The sequence below is a fragment of the Periplaneta americana genome, chromosome 8 (assembly GCF_040183065.1).
Source record: "Periplaneta americana isolate PAMFEO1 chromosome 8, P.americana_PAMFEO1_priV1, whole genome shotgun sequence".
Taxonomy (NCBI): Eukaryota; Metazoa; Arthropoda; class Insecta; order Blattodea; family Blattidae; genus Periplaneta; species Periplaneta americana.
The window spans coordinates 87,750,073-87,770,441 of NC_091124.1; the positions used below are offsets into that span (position 1 = coordinate 87,750,073).

General features: G+C 36.2%; 1 protein-coding gene across 1 annotated transcript in view; it reads right to left on the reverse strand.

Annotated features, from left to right (window-relative positions):
- GLaz (Glial Lazarillo) overlaps positions 1–16,945 on the reverse strand; it is an 88,601-nt gene extending 71,656 nt beyond the window's left edge. Inside the window, exon 1 of the mRNA XM_069833207.1 lies at positions 16,702–16,945. Within this exon, the coding sequence (XP_069689308.1) occupies positions 16,702–16,833 (132 nt within the window). The 5' untranslated portion in view covers positions 16,834–16,945. The remainder of the gene's footprint in view (positions 1–16,701) is intronic.
- Positions 16,946–20,369: the final 3,424 nt, after the last annotated feature.

Consider the following 20,369-nt stretch of genomic DNA (forward strand, 5'->3'; position numbering starts at 1 on the left):
GACTGGTTTTATTGTTAGACGGTGATAAAATGTATAGGCCTATTTAATATTCTTATTTTGAATGCTGAGAAATTGTATTTTTAATATTCTTATTTAATTAAAAAACATATACTTCCTATAAAAGACATCTTAATCGTGAGATAAGAATCTGGTCATACAGTACCCAGCACGCAGATGAAATTTAAGTCGTTATATTTAAATTTAAAACAAAAATTAGAATTACTTAAACGTGTTTTAAATCCGTATAGGAGAATCGCTGTACACGGACGGATGGACGGAGACAGATGGCATGCCAAAAATTACCTTTTCAATATCAGGGATCCTAAAAACGTGTATTTTGTTGACAAATCTGGAAATCGATTGCAGCATCACAATACTTTTTTATTTATATTTCTTATAATAAGAAATTAACAAAGAAAGCACACCCTACACGATGAAATGTTATGAAACTATAGAGCACTGATACTTGGAAGGTAGATTCTAGTTGAGGAAAAATATAATTACAGGTTACTGGTATATAGAGGTGATATATGACGGAGTGTTTGTAGATTAGAAAATAGTGAATTTGTTGGAAGTAAATGCTGTGAACTAGAGATGAACTACCATCGAGAAAGCAGGACTAACAGCGCCCGCAAAGCCGAAAACCCGCACGACAATGTTGTGAGGGTCACATAAGAACAGTTCCTAAACAGCAAATATTGCCGTCTTGTCAGTGTCGCCAACTGTTACCAGATATCACACGATCCTACGTACTAAATGACTTACTTATTTACCGTACTTTATGTTAGAAGGTTATTGTAAATAATTCAATAATTTGCAACATATTTTCATACGCAAACTATACGAGAAAGTGATGAACATGTCAAATATTATGTCTGGCAATACGAAATTCATTGGTTTGACTAAACAATTGACTCACGAAACCTAACCTAAAAATGTATTTTGTTTGACCACATGAAATTATTAGTACTAACTCCGAAAACTTACCTGATTATGGTCTTGAATTATAATCACAACGCAACACATAAAATAACTATTACGTATTAATATTAATACTGATATTAATTAATTAATTAATTAATTATTAGTATGTTCAAATTTCACTAGCTTCCAGTAACTGGCTCAGAAATCTAATACAATTTTAGTTTCAAGGTATTCCAGTATCGACAAATATTGTCGATATTTGTCTCAGCTGCCAACATACCAGTTACAAAATCAGTAGGCCTACTGTTTGTAGGCTAGTATTTGTCAGTATCGAAATTCGAAACGAAGATGGCAAAAGAAAATTCAACCTGCAAACTAGAAAATCACCACAATCCACTAGCATATGTAATAATAGGGGAAAAATGGTTAGGTTTCACTCTTAGGCTATGAAGTAAGCTGACCCGGACTATACGTCGCGTCGTTGACGTAAAGACTGCTTGTGAGTGTTTCGAGACTTCGAGATTGATCACTCCCGAAGTCCCTAACGTCAAGTAGCCTTGAATCGCCACAATTGTTTATATTTGACTGAACTTTTATCTACTTTGGCAACTGTTATATATGTATAAACAATCAAGTAGCGTATTTGAAACACCATCTCTACCTTTCAGTGTATAATAATCCGTTGCCCAATCTTTATTTAATTACAGATCCTTATTAAAAGGCTAGGCATTTTCCTTTCATATGTTTGAGATCAAGTGTGCAATCTCAAGTAAAAAGATATTAACGTTATGTTTTATGTTTCTTATAAATGCAAATTTATTTGAGAATTGTTGTTTTTCTATTTATATAACCACAGGTAATATATACAGTAATAGAACCAGAACATTTTGATAACTAAAATACTGTTATGTTTTGTCTTTTTGTCTCATTTAAACAATTATAGTGCTATTTATTTCAATGATGTACTGTATGTTATTCAAAGTTACGAAATCTTTCCAAGCCAACCAAATGCTGTTTCGAGAATGATGAGCGAGACGCGATGCGCACGAGACGAGACGAGACTCGAAAGACAATTCAGCGAACACAGCGAGCGAGGACGGCAGTTTTGTTCATCTCTAGTGTGAACAAAACCCAGTGTCGGTAAGTGGAGATAAACAAAGGTATTTTTAAATAAAAAATACACTTCAAGTCATGACACCCAATAAACCAAGCTTAGTAATATATGCAGAATATGTTCATTATTAACTACTACTACTGCAGGAAGTTATTTGAAGATAAAACAATGAGTTAATGTTTTATGTCAAGTATAAATTAGTGACGTTTGTAATGAAACGTGATTTTTTTTTAATTTTATGCAAATTGTTACATTTTGCGTGATAAATACGAAAAACGGATATTTTTGTAATTAATATTTACCATTAAACATGGCATGTATAATAATAATAATTCAAAAATGCCACTCAATGAACATGGATGATTATTTGAGCTTTCTTTTATTCCGTTAGTTAGGAATTTCGAATCGGTCATTAAATTATCACGTACACCTTACAGTCTGATCCGTTTGGGTATGGATAATATTAATTTATTATTATGATAGTAGGAAAAATTTCTTGCTGGTTATATTATGATTAAAAGATGGGAGTTTCCATAAATGACAATCAACAATGCATAATCTGAAAGGAGAAATGAAAATCGTAGATGATTAAAATGGCTACAAGAAATCAACAGCGGGCACAATTCGTTCTTTGGTATGCTAAATTTGAGAGTGTTAAAAGAGTTCAAAGGGAATTTCTACGTGAATATGATGTGCATTATGTGCCTAAATACGATTCCATAATGATGTGGTATCGAACATTTGTAGAAACAGGTTCTGTGTTAAAAAACGTGCAGGAGGTCGCAGGCGAAACCCAGTATGAGAAGCAGCTATCTCTTGACTTGGTCTCAAACTCCCCAGATATAACCCCTCCTGACGTCTTCGTGTAGGGTTTTGTTAAGACATTGTCTATTCACAGAAACCAGGAACATTGATGATCTGAGAGTAAAAATTATTCAAGCTTTTCAACAAATCACCCCTCTTATGTTACAACAGACATGGGCTGAATTGAATCACCGTTATGAGTTGTGCAAGGTGCGCAATGGGGGGTCATGTTGAGCTCTGAGGAATCTCCCATCTTTCAGTGTTGTATGCACAAACATTCAACAAATAAAGTTCAGTAGTAAATGTTTTACGGTGCTTTTATTTTATCCATACCCAAACAGATTACCCTGCATATTCCTTATGAAAAAAGGAGCTTATAATGACACTTGCCAATTAATTTTACTCTAATGGACTCTAGAAATAATTTCCCTGCGTTTTCTTAATTGCTGTTGTATTTGTTACATGTACCACACTCAAAACAAGCAAAATAGTTACAGTAATTCAGTCCTAAGTTTTTAATAAAGAATGTATTCCAATAATGAAAGAGATATTGTATATCGTCATAGGAAATACTACGCAGCTGCTTTTAATATCCAAAGTGAATGAACATCAAGAGTGGTATTTGTTTATACAAAAGTTTCAACTTAAAAGTCTTTGCGTTTCTAATTAGCCTATTTTCTATATCTTCTCCATATCGGTCACACATCTTTCTTTTATAAGTCACTGCAATTTGATGCGTCTTATTACGTAATGTAGTTTTTGGTTACTACTGATTCTACCGAAAAATAACAACTGTCTCTTAAATGCAATAATTTGTATAGAATAATTTTGCGTTGTTCTATACAGCTTTGATTGGATTCAACGAATTCTTACACTCTATGTGCGAATGGCTATGAGTGAAATAGTCCGAAAAATTTGATGCTTTATTCAATGTATCAAAACATTCCTTTTTATAAATTTGAAGCGAACTTTAAAAAGGAAACCATCGATATTAGAATACGGCTCTGGTAGAAAGGAAATAAAAGAAGTTCGCTTAATAAATACCACAGACTAGTATATACAGTTACGAAGCTTGAGTTGTTGAGAGTTCTAGGAACAATAGGCTGTGCCGGTACTATTTCGCATTGTCTGTGATGAGGCGATAGTAGCGATCCTAGTGGTTAGCAACTATCTATGGATGAATATTCCCTACGTATTGAGCTTCGTGACTGTATATACTAGACTGTGATTATACAGTGCGAGCGAAAAGTTTCTCCGCAGTGCTTGTGTAGCCACGGTGTAGCCGAGAATCCACTAGGCAGATAATTCAAGTGGTAGCACTGGCTGCTAAACATATGATGGACTGGGGATGTGAGGTTGTCAAACCAGAATTAATGGGGAAGTGTCAACTTTCTACAGGATTACGTGCCAGCTTTCTACGGGATTACTATAACTAATGGAGCTGCGGAGGGACTTTTGGATCGCACTGTACTATATTGCAATACTGTTAGCTATAGAAAAAGTATTTGAGAAAATCTTTAATATCTTAAAGTAAGAATCCGGTGATTAAAATAGAATGCATATAAAACATTTAAATAAACGTCACATAATCAGGTATTGGATCAACTGAGTGTGTAACAATTTTGAAGAGTATCTGAAAAATGTCTCCAGGAAGTAGTATCACAAGAGCAGAATCATTAGAATCAGCTCGTCTGGAAACAGTGCAGACAAACAATAACATCTAGTATGAAATATATTTTATAGGACTATGGAACATGTAGGAGTACAGAAGTTTTGTAACTGACAGTAGGGTTTTCAGTAGGGCACGATGGATTTGGCTGAAAGTGTTCATGTAGGCTCATTTAAGGTTCCTGAAAGCGTTGGTAAAGGTCTCTCGTTTCGGAATTGTATATTTGTGAAAATACAGCAATTTTAAAAATCTGGATTGCATATCGTTCTTGCGCGCAACTTGCTCATAATCTACTTGCAGAGAGAACTAGAGGCGAGGAAACTATTTTCTTCCATCCCTGTTAGAAATCTAGAAATGGAATATGTTCTCATTTGCATTTAAGATGAAAATGGATAATATGTAAGGTAAACTCACCTGCTAGCCTATGTTCACACACAATAATGCGGGTTCACCAAGAACTGTTCAGACACAGCATCTTTTCACAATACAGGCATCTTATAATGGCTGCTTCTTCACACTCATCGACACAACAGACACAATTTCCCACAGGCAACGGTGTTTGAATTACATTCTTGAAGGAGTTTATTTTTCGTTCTGTATTATATCCGCATTTTTGCCGAGCATATACCAATATTAACATGTCTTGAAGAAGAACAGAACTGATGGTAAACAACTGAATGTAAATGTGAACATATTCCACTTCTTTATTTCTAACAGGGAAGGAAGAAAGTAGTTTCGTCGCCTCTAGTGCTCTCTGCAAGTAGGTTATGAGCAAGCTCGCGCAAGAACGACATGCAATTCAGATTTTTTAAATTGCTGTCTTTTCACAAATATAGTACAATTCCGAAACGAGAGAACTTCACTATCGCTTTCAGAAACCTTAAATCAGTCTACATTAACACTTTCAGCCAAATCCATCGTGTCCTACTGAAAACCCTACCTTGTGAGTGAAATGAGCACTTGGACTCAAAAGCTGTACCTATAGATTCAGGACCATGAAAATAATAGGTTACTCGTTTGTATATGTGAAGAAGGATATAATACAAAGATAGTATGAATATTAATGTCTGAATTATGCTGTGCATTACAATCGGTCGCGCTATAGACAGCATTAGAAAGGCGCAGTTTTAACGTTCGTGCAAGTGAAGGTCTTGGGTTTGAATTCAGTCTACGCCATGGATGTGCCAGATGTTCTGTGCTATCTTAGGTTGAACTCACACGGACCATAGCACAACCATACCACATCACAAAACGGTGGTTCGCTTGTGGACGGTCAGGAATTAGTATGGAAACAGATGATCGTAACTGTCAACGGATCACTAACTGAAGTCAGTGTCGACGGTTGTCGCAATGAGTGGACGGTATCACACACATTGTCGCTACCGGTGGTTGAGCGCAACTCACACAGTGCGATACGCCGCCCACTCGCCGCCGACACCGCGTCCTGGGCTTGGCTTGACGAGGCACACTTTGGCCCAATGTGCGCCCTATGTAAGTATGCAATGATTGTCCCAAGTCCCACAGGTGGCACTCATGAATCCAACGCTAAAGTGGGCCATCCTGCTACAGCCCCTGATACGAACAGGTCCCATTTCGCGGAACTCATAAGCCCCAGAGGCCCGAAGCCCCAAGCCCTTCCTGAATGTGTTAGAAATTCGTACTAACCCCAAAACTTCACCTCAGCCTATTTTTAACTATTGCAGATGATAGCTGAAACGAGGGGGAGTTGGAATGGTAGAGGAAAACGTGAGTATCCCGAGAAAACACTCTGCATCCTTTGCTTTGTCCACCACAATTCACATTACGACCTTAACAAGGATCGAAGTCCACACCTGTGGAGTAACGGTTAGCGCGTCTGGCTGCGAAACCAGGTGGCCCGGGTTCGATTCCCGGTCGGGGCAAGGTACCTGGTTGAGGTTTTTTTCCGGGGTTTTCCGTCAACCCAATATGAGCAAATGCTAGGTAACTTTCGGTGCTGGACCCCGGACTCATTTCACCGGCATTATCACCTTCATCTCATTCAGACGCTAAATAACCTAAGATGTTGATAAAGCGTCATAAAATAACCTACTAAAATAAAAAAACAAGGATCAAACTCGGGCCGAGCGTTATCACTTCAGTCACAGACGCCATCCTCTCAGTGACCGTAATATTTTAACAGTCGGCAATTGTTCTTTGTTCCTTGTTATCGGAGTAAAATGGCGGCCGAAAATGAAAATAAAAGTTCTTTTGACATGGAATTGTATGTAGAAGAGATCCACAATTTATCATCTATTTGGATTACATTGGAACGAGACATTTACAGTCATACCAATATATCTTCGGGGATTATAGCAACAGAATCGAAAAAAAAAATGTTATAATCAGTGCTTTTTTTTTTCTGGCGAAACGCGCTGTAATGGCATTCCGGCATTTTTGTGTTGGATTTTTCATCATGGAACCAAAATATGTGTGAATAATTATGTTTATAATATAATTTTTCTTTGAATTCCGCTTAGACCTTGAAAGTCTTAGTTGGACGAATAGGAGGTTAAAAACGACAAAATTTCCATGTGTTGAACAGTAATCATCTCTTCGTCCGCTATAAAATATTCTACATAGAGTTCCAGCACCTTTTTCTCAAGAAGAAAAGCATTGGTTGTAATATACAAATACAATATACAGTGAAAAGTAATTAAACCGATAAAGTCCGGGAGGTGTACAGGACACCAAAACAAACGATTTTCTCTAATATCATATTTTCTTCAGAGGCTTTATTAAACCGGAAGAAAACGTATGCGTTCTTCACTTCGTGATTACTCTACAAATTCAAACTTTGTTCTACGTCTTGAACCAGTGCAGTACTTTATTAAACCGGCAGAGGGCGTATGCGTTCTTAAATTCATGACTACGCTACAAATTCACATTTTGTTTTACGTCTTGATCCAGTGCAGTGTTTTATTAAACAGGCGGAAGGCGTATGCGTTCTACTCTACAAATTCACATCGTGTGCTTGACTACCTGAACAATTTCCAGGGAAGTGGATTGGCAGAAGCGGTTCTATACCTTGGCCTCCTCGATCTTCTGATTTGAATCTCTGGTTTTTTTGTGTGGGGACAGATGCGTAATCTTGTTTACGCAACCCCAATTGAATCAGAAGATGATCCGGTGGTCTTTCACAGCGTTAAACAATCCATGTCCCGCTGTTGTAATCTTTGTGTACAGGTCAATGGAGGTATTTTTGAACATCTTTTGTACTGATTTTAGTATGTAAAAGTTTTATAAGGGACTCAAGCATTAAAGCATGGCAATAGGTTGTGTTACATTAAGATTTGGTGTCCTCGCGAAATAGTGCTTCACAGCACAATATAGCATTAGAGAAAACTGTTTGATTTGGTGTCCCATACAACCTCCCGGAGTTTGTCGGTTTAATTAGGGTATAGGGTCATAGGGATATATTTAGACATTTATATTAATTTTTTACCAAATAAGCCCTACTATGAGTATAATGAACAGTAGAGTCTACGCGTGGAAACGACAGTCGCTTACTTAACTGCCAACAACAAATAGTTGAGGAACGTGCATGGATAATGAAGAAAGAAAAAGTAAAGAAAGAAGGAAGAGAAGAAAGAAAGCATTTATGCTGATCCTGAACTCAGTAAATGCAGAGTTAATAATAATACAGCATTATGTTGAATCCTGAATGAAGAAGATTGAAGCTGTATTGAAAAACTATTTTTATAGTTCGTACAAGCCTCAATGAGTGTTTATATTAATTTTCAATAATAAATATTTAATTTTCTTTCTGCCAGAATATGTTTATGAATGAAATTAATCTGTGGAAGAAGGGCACATAAAATATTTTAATTGTTATTTTCTTGAAGTTGTTTGAATATAAACAAGATACTTTCATTTCTAATGAAATCGCTATAGTATACAGCGATACAAGTGTGGGAAATGTATTATAACAGAATCGAAGAAAAGTTTGAAAAAAAAAAAACGAGCGAAACACGTTTTTTTTTTCCGAGATTCTGTTATGCAGTTACACACATGTATTGCATACTGTTTTTGAACGATCGTTAATTTAAATTAAATAATTAATTAATTAATTTTTAATGTTATATTGTTTTTAGATAGATATTAATTTTATTTCCTGTGGCTTTATATTTTAACAGGGCTTTGGATTTTATTGCTATGATAGTAGGCTACTGTTGTTATGTGCATACAATAATTTTATTATTGTGTTTTCTGTATAAGTTGTAATTTTCTGTCAGGTTTTATATTAGTCGTAGAATTCATGGCAGAAATGATTGTAGATAACGATTGTGCTGATGCGATGGAATGTAGTGATATAGAAGAGGTATGGAAAGTAGGTTGTGCTATGTTAATACCGAAGAAATCGAGACGAAGGTATGAATGAGCATATGACAATTTCATGTATGATTTTACTTCCAGCACGACGTTCGGGAAAATTTCATAACAGTATTGTCGTTGTCGTTGTCGTCGTCGTCGTAGTTATTGTTGCTACAGAAACAGAGAATCGTGTGGAAATTTGAAGTTCCGTGCCATGGCAACACTAACAGTAAGTAACAAAAAACGTACGATCGCCCAAAAAATGTAACATAAATGAAGAGATATATGAATAGGCTAGAATGAAACTCTTTAAAATAATTTTTCTCAAAATATCATTTTGACTATGTGCCCTTTTCCATATTCCCACTCACATTATTTTACTTCTTATAGTGAATGCGTTACATTCCTCAGATGATACATCTTTTCTTATTGTTGTGCCATTTCGTATTATAGGCCTATTTTTCGTTACCTCAATAAATAATCAAATGTATTTTCTCTTATTCTAAAGTAGGCTAATTAAAAAAAAAAAACATTGTTGTCGTACATTCTCCAAGAATGATACCTACAGGAAGAGAAACTGGCTCATATTTTTGTTCTCTATAATAGGTAGGATAAAAGGATGAACCAAAAAAATTCTACTCTGTCGACGCCGCCGCGCGCCGCTTTCGACGTAATGGAAGCTACAACAGTGCTTCCTATTCGAAATCCATTTTGGTACTAAGCTTGCGGTGTGGTTGTTTGTGGTCGACATGGACTTCAAGCGACAACTAAAAAGTAGTCCGCTTGTGGTTGGTTCCGCCGATAGCACAACCACATAAAACTGCAAAATAATCGCAAATATGTGGGCCGTGTGAGTTCAGTCTTATGTTAATCCCGCGACATGCTAACTACACATTGCGGGTGAAGCCAATTATATATTCGTATTATAAAGATTAAAAATTGCTCAAATATGATGCTGGAGTAAAATAATGTAATATGGGAAAGCCCCTGCAGGTAAAGGCAACTAGGTAGGCAGACAGATATAGGTAGACATAGATAGCTGTAGTAGTAGTAGTAGCAGTAGTAGTAGTAGTAGTAGTAGTAATAATAATAATAATAATAGTAATAATAATAATAATAATAATAATAATAATAATAATAATAATAATAATAATAATAATAATAATAATAAACTAATTCGAAAAATCATGCAATTAAATAAAATTTGTCGAATTCAATATGGTCACAAACTTTTACCACAGTTTTCTATATTTTAATTACTGTCCTCTTCTACTCAGGTATAACATGAAAAAAATCGCATATTGACCAACATATTAATGGTAGTGGCCATACATCTAGAGCAGCCCAGATTACAAAGAAGCAGACTTTATTGACAGGACCTTCCTTATCTGCCAGTGGGAATAATTTCAACATGGATTTATGTAAAGCCCTAGCGGCTGCAAATATTCCTTGAAATACCGTGCAGAATGTAACTTTTAAAGGTTTTTTTGCAAAAGTATTGCAAGCCATCAATCCCATCTCAATCTGCCTTGAAAAGAAACTGCCTTGATTCTGCATATGAGTCCACCCTGCAAACAATTCGTGAAAGATTAGGAATTCCTGCATTTGGTTGTGTGTAGACCAGCCGTGGCGAAAATGTGACTCGCGAGCACATTGTGGCTCGAATGTGGCTCGCAATGATAGCTGAGCATTTCTCTTGCTTCCTACCTCCCCCAACTCCCACCCTCTCACTCACTGGAGTCAAACTCCGTTCCATTTGTATTTGTCTCTGACCTGCGAGTGGTGTATCGTCGCAATGTCTCTCTCGAAACCATGCACCTCTACAAAAAAGAATGTTTCAAGTAGGATGGGAGGACACATTTTTTTGCTGCCAATATGATGAGAATATTAAATGTATGATTTGTTCACAAGTATTACGAGGAAAACGGTTGTATAACATAAAACGGCATTATACTACATGTCACTCATGAAACATTTAAAAGGTTAAATATTATTATTATTATTATTATTATTATTATTATTATTATTATTATTATTATTATTATCTCGAACCTTTTTCAGCAGATGTACGAATGATGCGATTAGATCTTCAATTTAAACTCACAGATGTAAAGACTTGACAAATGTTGAACTTCTCAAATCTTTGCCAAAAAATAAATATCCGAAGCTTCGTTCTTTCGCTTGCTCTGTTGAAGCCCTGTTCGCTACAACTTACGTTTATGAAAACTTATTTTCAACAATGAAAATCGTAAAAATCAAATTTAGTACACGACTGACAGACAAATACCTTCGTGATCAACTACGACTGGCAGTAAGTGACATAATTCCTGATTTTTAAACTCTGTCGCAGAGACATTCTGAAGACAGTTAATATGTTATGATAATGTGTCCTATGTTTTCTTGTTCATTTCTTTCTTCGTTGTACGTACTAAACATTAGTTTGTAACTTTGTACTGTATAAAATTATATTTAAGTGCCTGACGTAAGGCAAATAAAAATCCGTTAATAAGTCAGACATTTGCTTCACTTCCCCTTCGGGTGTCCGCTACCTCCATAGGTGCTATGCACGTTGCAGGTTACACAGTGGCTTGGTGCACGATCACATTTTCGCCACGGCTGGTGTAGACGAAACCAGTGATATTACGGAAGATATATAAGAAATGTAATTGTCGGAAAAATGGATCCATATGATCCTTCATACCCTCATCTCCTTTGTTCTAAGCAGCTAGATAAAGTCCTTTGTTCAAAGCAGCACATTTTATTAACAAAAGTCTACAGCTGCTATTTTCTACTGGTACTGATGAATCTAAAGTTCTTCTTTTGAGTAGCGATGCTGCACCTTACATGATTACTGCTTCACCTCTCGTGAAGGCCTTTTATCCTAATATGATCCACATAGCCTGTTTATCCAGTGCATTACACAGTTGCTGAAACTATCAGAAATGAATACCCTGAAGTTAATAGCCTTGTGTCGAACATGAAAAAGTCTTCTGTAAATCCCCATCGAGAGTAGCATTGTCCTAACAAATACTTCCTTCAATCTCCCTTCCTCCAGAACCTGTAATCACTCGCTGAGCACCTGGATTTATGCAGTAGCTTATTGTGCTGAACATTTAGAAGAGGCATCCTCGCTACAGCGATGATCACAAACTTGTTTGATTTTCGAGCCTGGATCATCGCCAGGCATCCTGAAACTTGCGCTGTGATTGGTTTTTTCGGGAGCCTTTCTCCATTCATTGTTTGCTACGCTATTCATTTGTATCGTGGCTGAGAGAGACAAGATTCTATTTGACATTTTCTTATGAAAACAGTTTTTTTTATCAAAATGGACTATATTTTTCATGTGCTTTTAACACTCAATATAGTAATATTCTTGTTTTTCTTTATTACTATTTTGCCAAGATTCTATTTGAATATTCACAAGTTATTTTAGAAAGATAAACTTCTATTTAAATTTTTCTTTCATAGGTACGGTGCAAACAATACAAATTTTAATGTCGCTTCAGGTGTATTTCATTACATTACATAATACCTAAAATCTTATCGTAGCATTAAAAGTATTACACCAATAAGTTATTGTCATTTAGAATATAATAATATATCCTCAAATTGTGTTCGTCCTGCAAGATCATACATTGACCACACGAGGCGCTAGCACTACACTATACATTTTGCATTGTGAGAGTATACACTTCTCATATCAATCGTATTTGTGTTCATCTTAAGAAATGTTCTCAAAGTTTTGACAAGAATATTGGAAATCAAATACTGCCTATTGAATACTGTTGTACTCGTAAGACATCTGATTGAAACTGTCATTGAGGGCATAGATTTAGAAACAATTGTGAAAGTAGTTCTATTTTCGCCTCTCTGAAATCAACCCAGCTATTTTTTTATAACTTTTCTGTGACTTATCGTATAACTGAAAGACATGTTATGTTATGATCTATCTTAGAACTGTAAATTATTACGGTGTCACACCATCATCTTCGACAGCAACTGATGGTTTAGGTTTTAGGACACAGGAAAAGAGCACGACCTACATATTTGATAGACAATTAATTAACTTGTAGCAATTGAAAGAGAGAAGTTGAGGATGTGTAAAGAAAAAGAATCACAATCATTGGACAAGCATGATGATATTGCCTTCTTCACTTCTCTTCTCCTCATGTGAGGTTTGTGGACTCTCTCAGTAAAATGATTTTTAGGATTGAAGTCCGAAAACTTCTTATGGAAAGAGCAAAATGACGTTGGCTATGGATCGTTGGCTAGGAAGCCCACAAACTATTACAGCTCAACCAGAGTTGCCAGATGTGGCTACTTGTCGCCATTCTGGCGCCTTTTATGTTCCTTCTGGCAACGAAAATTTCCGCTTGGCGTCCTGGCTACTTTTATGGCAGCTTTAACATTAAAATTATAAAAATAATTTAACTAAAACATTTTATTTTCACAAGATTGTGATCCATTGAAAGTAATATTCTTCAGAATGTAAATATTCGTCAGTTATTGTAGTTACGTTCATTTTAAAAAGAAGGCAGATTAATGTTCAAGTTTCGTAGAAAACTTCCCCAGGCTCTGGCGGGGATCTACAACATGTATGATATGTGATTTACAATCATGTTTTAATAACATAATTAAGTGGAATTAATGCATATAAATATATTACATTAATGGATTAAATAGATGGCTTGTATTATCAATTAAACTTTTAATTTGAAATAGGCCTACATGAAATTCATTTCTGTGATTTATTTCTAAACTTTGATAATTAATAGAAACGATGTTGAGCAGTAAGCCGTTAATTAATAATAGCGGGAATTCAGCGATTTAGCGGTTCTGTTAGCATTTAGCAGATTCTTTCACTTCGTACAAGGAGTGGGAGAACTAGCCCGGGCTAAAGATAATAATTGTAGTTTAATTAAAATTATATATTCAAGCTTCAAAATTCGGTACCGGTAATTCAAATTCACTACCATTTTTAAAAATGCACCATTAGACTACAGACTCACCTAATGCAGAAAATTAATATTTTTAGGCTACAGATTTTAAGAAAAATTCGAATGAAGCAATTTGTAAAGTACTGTATGTAATATCTGTAAGCAACAGAATACAGGTTGCACAAACAGCAAAATGCAAGTATCAAAGATACACATCATAGCTGAATAATGCCATTTAATAATTCAGTGTCTTTGTATTAAATAATATTAACAATAAAATTATAACAAATTTATGAATGAATATAAATGGTTATGTTCATAATTACACTGTAAGTTTTTTTTTAATTTTATTACTATAAGTTTATTATTATTATTATTATTATTATTATTATTATTATTATTATTATTATTATTATTTCACTATCAACTTCAGAGATAATTGGCTACTTTCTGGCGCTTTGTTGATGTATAGTTGGCGACATTGGTCTGGAATCATCTGGCAACCCTGAGCTCAACTGCAGAAGATCGTGTGCAGTTTCATCTTTCGCTATCATCAAACTTCAAACTCGAGGCTCATCATCTCATTTAACTGGCAACTAGCAGCTTAGGTACTTCGTTACAAACAGTGTACACAGACTGGTGGACTACATCACAGGGGAATCATTACTCTCTTGCTCAGAGCAACTCTCGATTGTTAGTGTCGAACAATTTCTCGCCTATTGCAAAATAGACATAGGATAAGGGATTCATTTATGGCTCTGCTGTCAGTAGCGGCTCGTCGTAAAGAAAATAGGTGAAGTGCTGTTCACATACACAAATGCATGAACAGTTTTGCTAATATAATGAGTAGGCCTACTATTCGTAAACTACGTACAATTTTACTAGTTTTAGAACAAATGCAGACAGGAAAATTAATTTATTTCAGGACTCACCCAATTTCTTGCATACAAAGTCAATCCTCCTATCTTTTAAAGCAGTAAATCTATCGATGGTGTCTTCATAAAATGTCTTGAGTTTAACTGAGGGTGGACAGTATATATCTATGCAGAGCTAATGATGCTAATGATGAAAGTCTATCCTGTAATATAGCATTTCAAGTGAAATTTTAAATCTTTTCAATGAGAAAAGCTTCTTTCACCGGAATAATTTTTTTAAGTTATTTTATACAATTTCTCTATTTTTAGCACTTTTTAAAACAAAGAACAAATGGAACTGTAGGACGTCCAGAATTTAAAACATCTTTTTCATCCTCATTTTTAAGTCTACAAAACGGCATTTCTAATATATTACAAACCGTGTCATTTTCAGGATACATATTTCGCACTCATTTATCAATATTTTCTATGTAATGGTACCTAAGTATTTGCATAATAGCACTATAGTGATTAAACATACAATATACACTACGATGTAAGATTCATACACTATATACACTTATCACTAAATACATAATAAGTTAATAAGTACTAAATTACATGTGTAGTCTACATTTACGTGCGCGTTAAACTTTCAAGTACAAGGCCTGGAACAAAACTGGTAAACTCATGATAAAAAATAATACACGCGGCGGAAAACAACTTTTAAACTTTACGAATGTATGTGACGTGCATTCCTGATAAAAATAACATATAACCAGCTAATTTAACCGCTGCAGGGGTGGCTGCTTAGACACAAGGAATGAGGATATTTTTCTCGAGTCAGGTAGTACAGTACATACTGTAAAATTTCACAGCCCTTCAACAATAGCCCCGGCCTTAGTACTGTTGCAAACTGGTTACTCCATCTACAACAAGTCTGACAGTTTTCCGTAAAGACTCAGAAACGCACTTCACTCACACAATCTTTCTTCAGTGCGTGACGTCACGTTACCATGGAAAGCAAGTGCTGTGTGAGGATGGGAGCTAAAAATAATTTCACCTCTACAGTATAGTAGGTTCCAATAGATACCACTCGGCGCTCGTAACAGTTGACATTATTCTATTCAGTGGACGGTTACAGGTACAATTTATATAACTAAACACTGTTAATAACGACTGAAAATAAACCTTTTTTTATTTTAAAAATAGGGAACCGCTAATAACTATAATTAATTATTAATACGAGATAAAATTGTGTTTTACAGGTAAATAGGTGAAGTGGCACTTCACTTCTTACTTCACCTGAATAACCGCCCCTGGCTGCTATAAATCGATAATAAAACGCTATCACTGTCATCAGATGACGAGATCATCGCGAAAGTCTCCTCTACTATACTAAACTACAGCGATATGCCAGCAGCGATCTGAACAGCTGCGGGATAAATGCTCCATAGCGAGCATCCCAGCTACATGCGAGCAGTGAGATGCTCGGCTGCCAGCAGCGAGGCTGCAGCGTAAACGTAGGCCTATATACCTTAGGTTTGTGTCCTGGATTGGCTGCATTTAAGCAACAAAGAAACTAAAGAGAGAACGAAACAAAATAAAAACGAAAAATAACGGGAGAATGAATGCAAGAAAAAAGATTGACTCAACAAACTAAAGAAAGGATTTATGAAAAAAAAAGAAAGAAAGAATAAAAACCACGAAAATAAGAAAGAGTAAAAGAGCGGAAAAAAGAGAGAATGAAAGAGCGAATGAACGAGAGAATGAAAGAGCAAAAGAAAGAGAGAATGAAAGAATTAACGAATGAGAGGGTGAAAGAGCGAACGAACGAGGGAATGAAAGAGCGAACAAAGGAGAAAATGATATAACAAAGAAAGAGAGAAAAAGGCGCGCGAAAGATCGAGGGAATTAAAGAAAGAAAGACGAAAGTAGGAAAGAAAGAAGAATGCTAAGAGAAATTAAGATACGCCATAAAATCTATAGAATCGAGTGTTCCTCGTGTTCCCCTTGAGTTCGTCAGTTTGGAGATATATTAGTTCGTTAATGTATTCAGTTACGTACCATTTTCAAATTTAAAGTCTTCATAGCCGGATGAGAAGGGCATTTGCCGAGACCAAGGCTCTGACCCGCAATCTGATCGTAGCAAGCAAACACGATCGTCATCGTGGTGATCCAGATCGAGTTGGACACCATGTCGCTCACTGCACTGTCTGAACAAAACTGAATTGCTACCTTCCGTTCGCTGCAGCGCTCGCTGTGGCTCCCCTCCAAGACGGGGAAATCCGTTCATAAGGCACCGGCCGCAGTAGCGCACTATTTGCTGCTTCCACTTCCTAGTTATTGGAACGTTGCGCATTGCATAAGTGGCGCTCCACCTCGTGAAAAAGAGGTGACGAGAAAGTCCAACGACCAGGCCTGCCCCAGGCGCCCAATTCAAGCACAAGCCGTCCAGAACCTTGCCAACTTATAGATTGTTATTCCATTTCTTGTCATATTACATTCTAACTTTTAAAACAAACATTCAGCTGCGTCTCGTACCGTCCCAAACTAATTTATTTAATTGTAAGCAGAGCGCGGATTTTGATAACCTTAAAAAAAACCTATAAAATGACCCAAAAATGTTAGAAAAGTACATAAAATGCTGAAAAAATGGCCTAAAAATAAACAATGCTATACATAAGTACCAGTAAAAATTCGACTTTAAAGTAACAGTTCTCCTGTTCATTGCGATAGATGACAGTGTATATCCATGTGAACGACCGGAGGGCATTATTTTACATTGAGAAGCTTGTTTCCACATCTGCGGTGACCGCAGGAGCATACTTGGAGAGTGACAGATCACTGGGTGTTAATTCTTCTTGTATCGCAGATCTTTTTGGCACTTGTGAGGAAAGAGAAAGTTAGCAAGCGAGCCTTTATGATGCTGGTCCTCTGCAGGGGTGGGTCAAGCAATGAGTTGGGGTAGACGGGATGGAGCAACGACACTAAAGGAAAGTATGCTCAGTTGCTTAGAAGAAATTGACCTATAGGCCGATACTTTTTAAATTAAAATACGTAGGCCTAGTAAAAGGGAATGAACAAGAGAGATCTTTCTCAATGTATACAATTTTATGAGGAAATAAGTATAGTAGTAAAAAATAAGATACAGAGGGTTGCAGAGGCAAATAAGGTCTCTAACAAAGGTGAAGAAGAATTTGCCTGAACAAAAATAACATGGAGCTGAAGAAAGATCAATGAGTATATCAGGAAAGAAAAGGTTGATGGCAAAAGACCGCTACTTATATTGATGAATGATGACTTTGACAAATGCGTGATACGACGAACTATTCACGAATTCTATCTTTTGCACAAAATTTCTCTTTCAATTTCGAAGTTATTACCCATTCTATGTGAAATCACCAATCATTGATTGGGGGGGGGCACTAGTTTAAAGAGTATTTTAAGAGAGTTAAGCCTGGTTCAGACGGTGCGTGTTTCTGTGATGGATTCCAAGGTGGCTGCGCGGATGGGTAGCCTGCGTGCTGACTGGCTGGCTGCCGTGTTGCCTACGGTGATGGTAATTGTTCACACGAAGCTGGCTCTTTTCACAGTTTAAATTGGAAAATCATCTACTGCTTCATCTGTTGCCAACACTCATGGTCAAAAAGAAACTAAACCGTGAATGGAAAACAACTAAAGTCCTACATTAACAGTAGTAAATGTCGTAATAAAGTAATTAAGCCATAAGTACAAAACAGCTAAAGTTCGATATTTAATTGTTGTTTCTTAGAACCTAGAGAATATAGAAAAAACAGGTTTAGTTGGAAAACAACGAACATGGCGACATGGTTTCAGTGGTGATATTATATGATCATCTTTGGTTTCCAGCCTGCAAACCATCACGAAAAATAGCAAGGAACCTACCCTCGAAATCCAGCAAGCTAGCCATCCAAGGAGCCACCAGAGCGCATTACTTTCGGTGAGTGACCACGCAGGCTACCCATCCGCGCAGCCACCTTGGAATCCATCACAGAAACACTCTCCGTCTGAACCAAAATTACAAACTCTTTGGTCTGAACCGGGCTTTAGAGTTAAAGTGCAAGAAAACGGAGAAAAACAAAATATAATAAACAGAGGGAAAAGTTTGCAATAAAAACAACTCATTCTGCTTTGTTTATTCATTCTTTAATCCTTAGTCATTACTGGAATGCTATGTATAGGCCCTAATAGTAAAATTGTCAAATAATATAATCAAGATATTTACATATAAGCCTACAAAATGTGTTGATTCTATTTGGTTCTGTATTATTGGAAAGCCACGTAAAATGCTAGGGCTACAAATATCCAAACAGTATACAAAATATTAACTGTCCGATTAGCAGCTAATATAATTGCTGGATACTCATTATTAACATTACTAGATAATACAGGCCCATTTTAAATTATCATTATTAAGAATATTAATTGTTTCCAAATGCTTTAAAATAGCCAGTCAAGTGTAAATTGATCTATGGTCAAGCTCAAATATTTTCCATGTTGAATCTTTCGTACACTACTTTTAACACTTGAATATAAACGAACGCACCCATACAACAGGCAGCGAAGTTGAGATGACGCCGAGACACAGAAGGCTCTGAGGATGGTGTCAAGTAGCACCGAAACAGCTGTAAGCCGCACATGCTTACATAATTAACACGAGTAAGATCGCCATTTAATCAATTATTCAAATATTTAATTAAATTCTCTGATTCCATACTTTTACGGATTGTCAAAGTATGACAATGAAATTACTTGTATGAGTCCAATAACGTAAGAATAAAATGGATTTAAGTACAATACATGAATATTTAAACAAGAAAATATAATCAGTTCATTTAGGCCTACTTGTGCTATGATTTTGTAGGACACCTATGTTATTTTCCACAACTGAATTTATTCTACTTTTCCTCATGCCAGCACACTTTTTATTAAAAATCTTGATTGTCTTTCTTGCACTACAAAGCTGACCTGTTTTCTCACTTACTTCGGTCTTAATTTTCTTTCTCCGAGTAGTTGATTGTTCAGACTCACTAACTACTATTGTCACATGTAACTCTCACCACAATTTGCACCTATTTCGCGCCTGTCAGTTTCTGATGTATTGGTGTTTTAATTGGTTATTTTACGACGCTTTATCGACTACTATGGTTTTCTAGCGTCCGAATGAGATGAAAGTGATGCCAGCGAAATGAGTCCAGGGTCCAGCGCTTAAAGTTACCCAGCATTTGCTCTTACTGGATTGAGGGAAACTCCCGGAAAAACTTCAACCAGGTAACTTGTCCTAACCAGGAATTGAACCCGGGCCCTTTCGTTACACGGTCAAACATGCTAACCGTTACTCCACAGCGGTGGACAATGTATTGATTTCACTGACATTGGAATCAGCCCTTCTTTCTCTAGGTGGCTTCCGTCTGACAGCACGTGTTTTTTTTTTTCAAATATATAGAATAGGAAGAAAATATACTGGGAACAACTCCTTCTCTCAGTCTTGTGGTATGTCCCGTGTAATCTATGTCTTCGGGATGGAAATGTTGAGAGCACAGTGCCGAAGCTGTAGTAGTCGATTGCCAATTTTCACTGTTGATTGTCTTTACCCATACTTCTCGTATGTATTCCTTCTTCAAAAATGTATAACGAACATACAGTATATACTGTATTTGAAATATTCAACCGATACGTAAAGTAATTCATTAGACACCTTGGATATATAT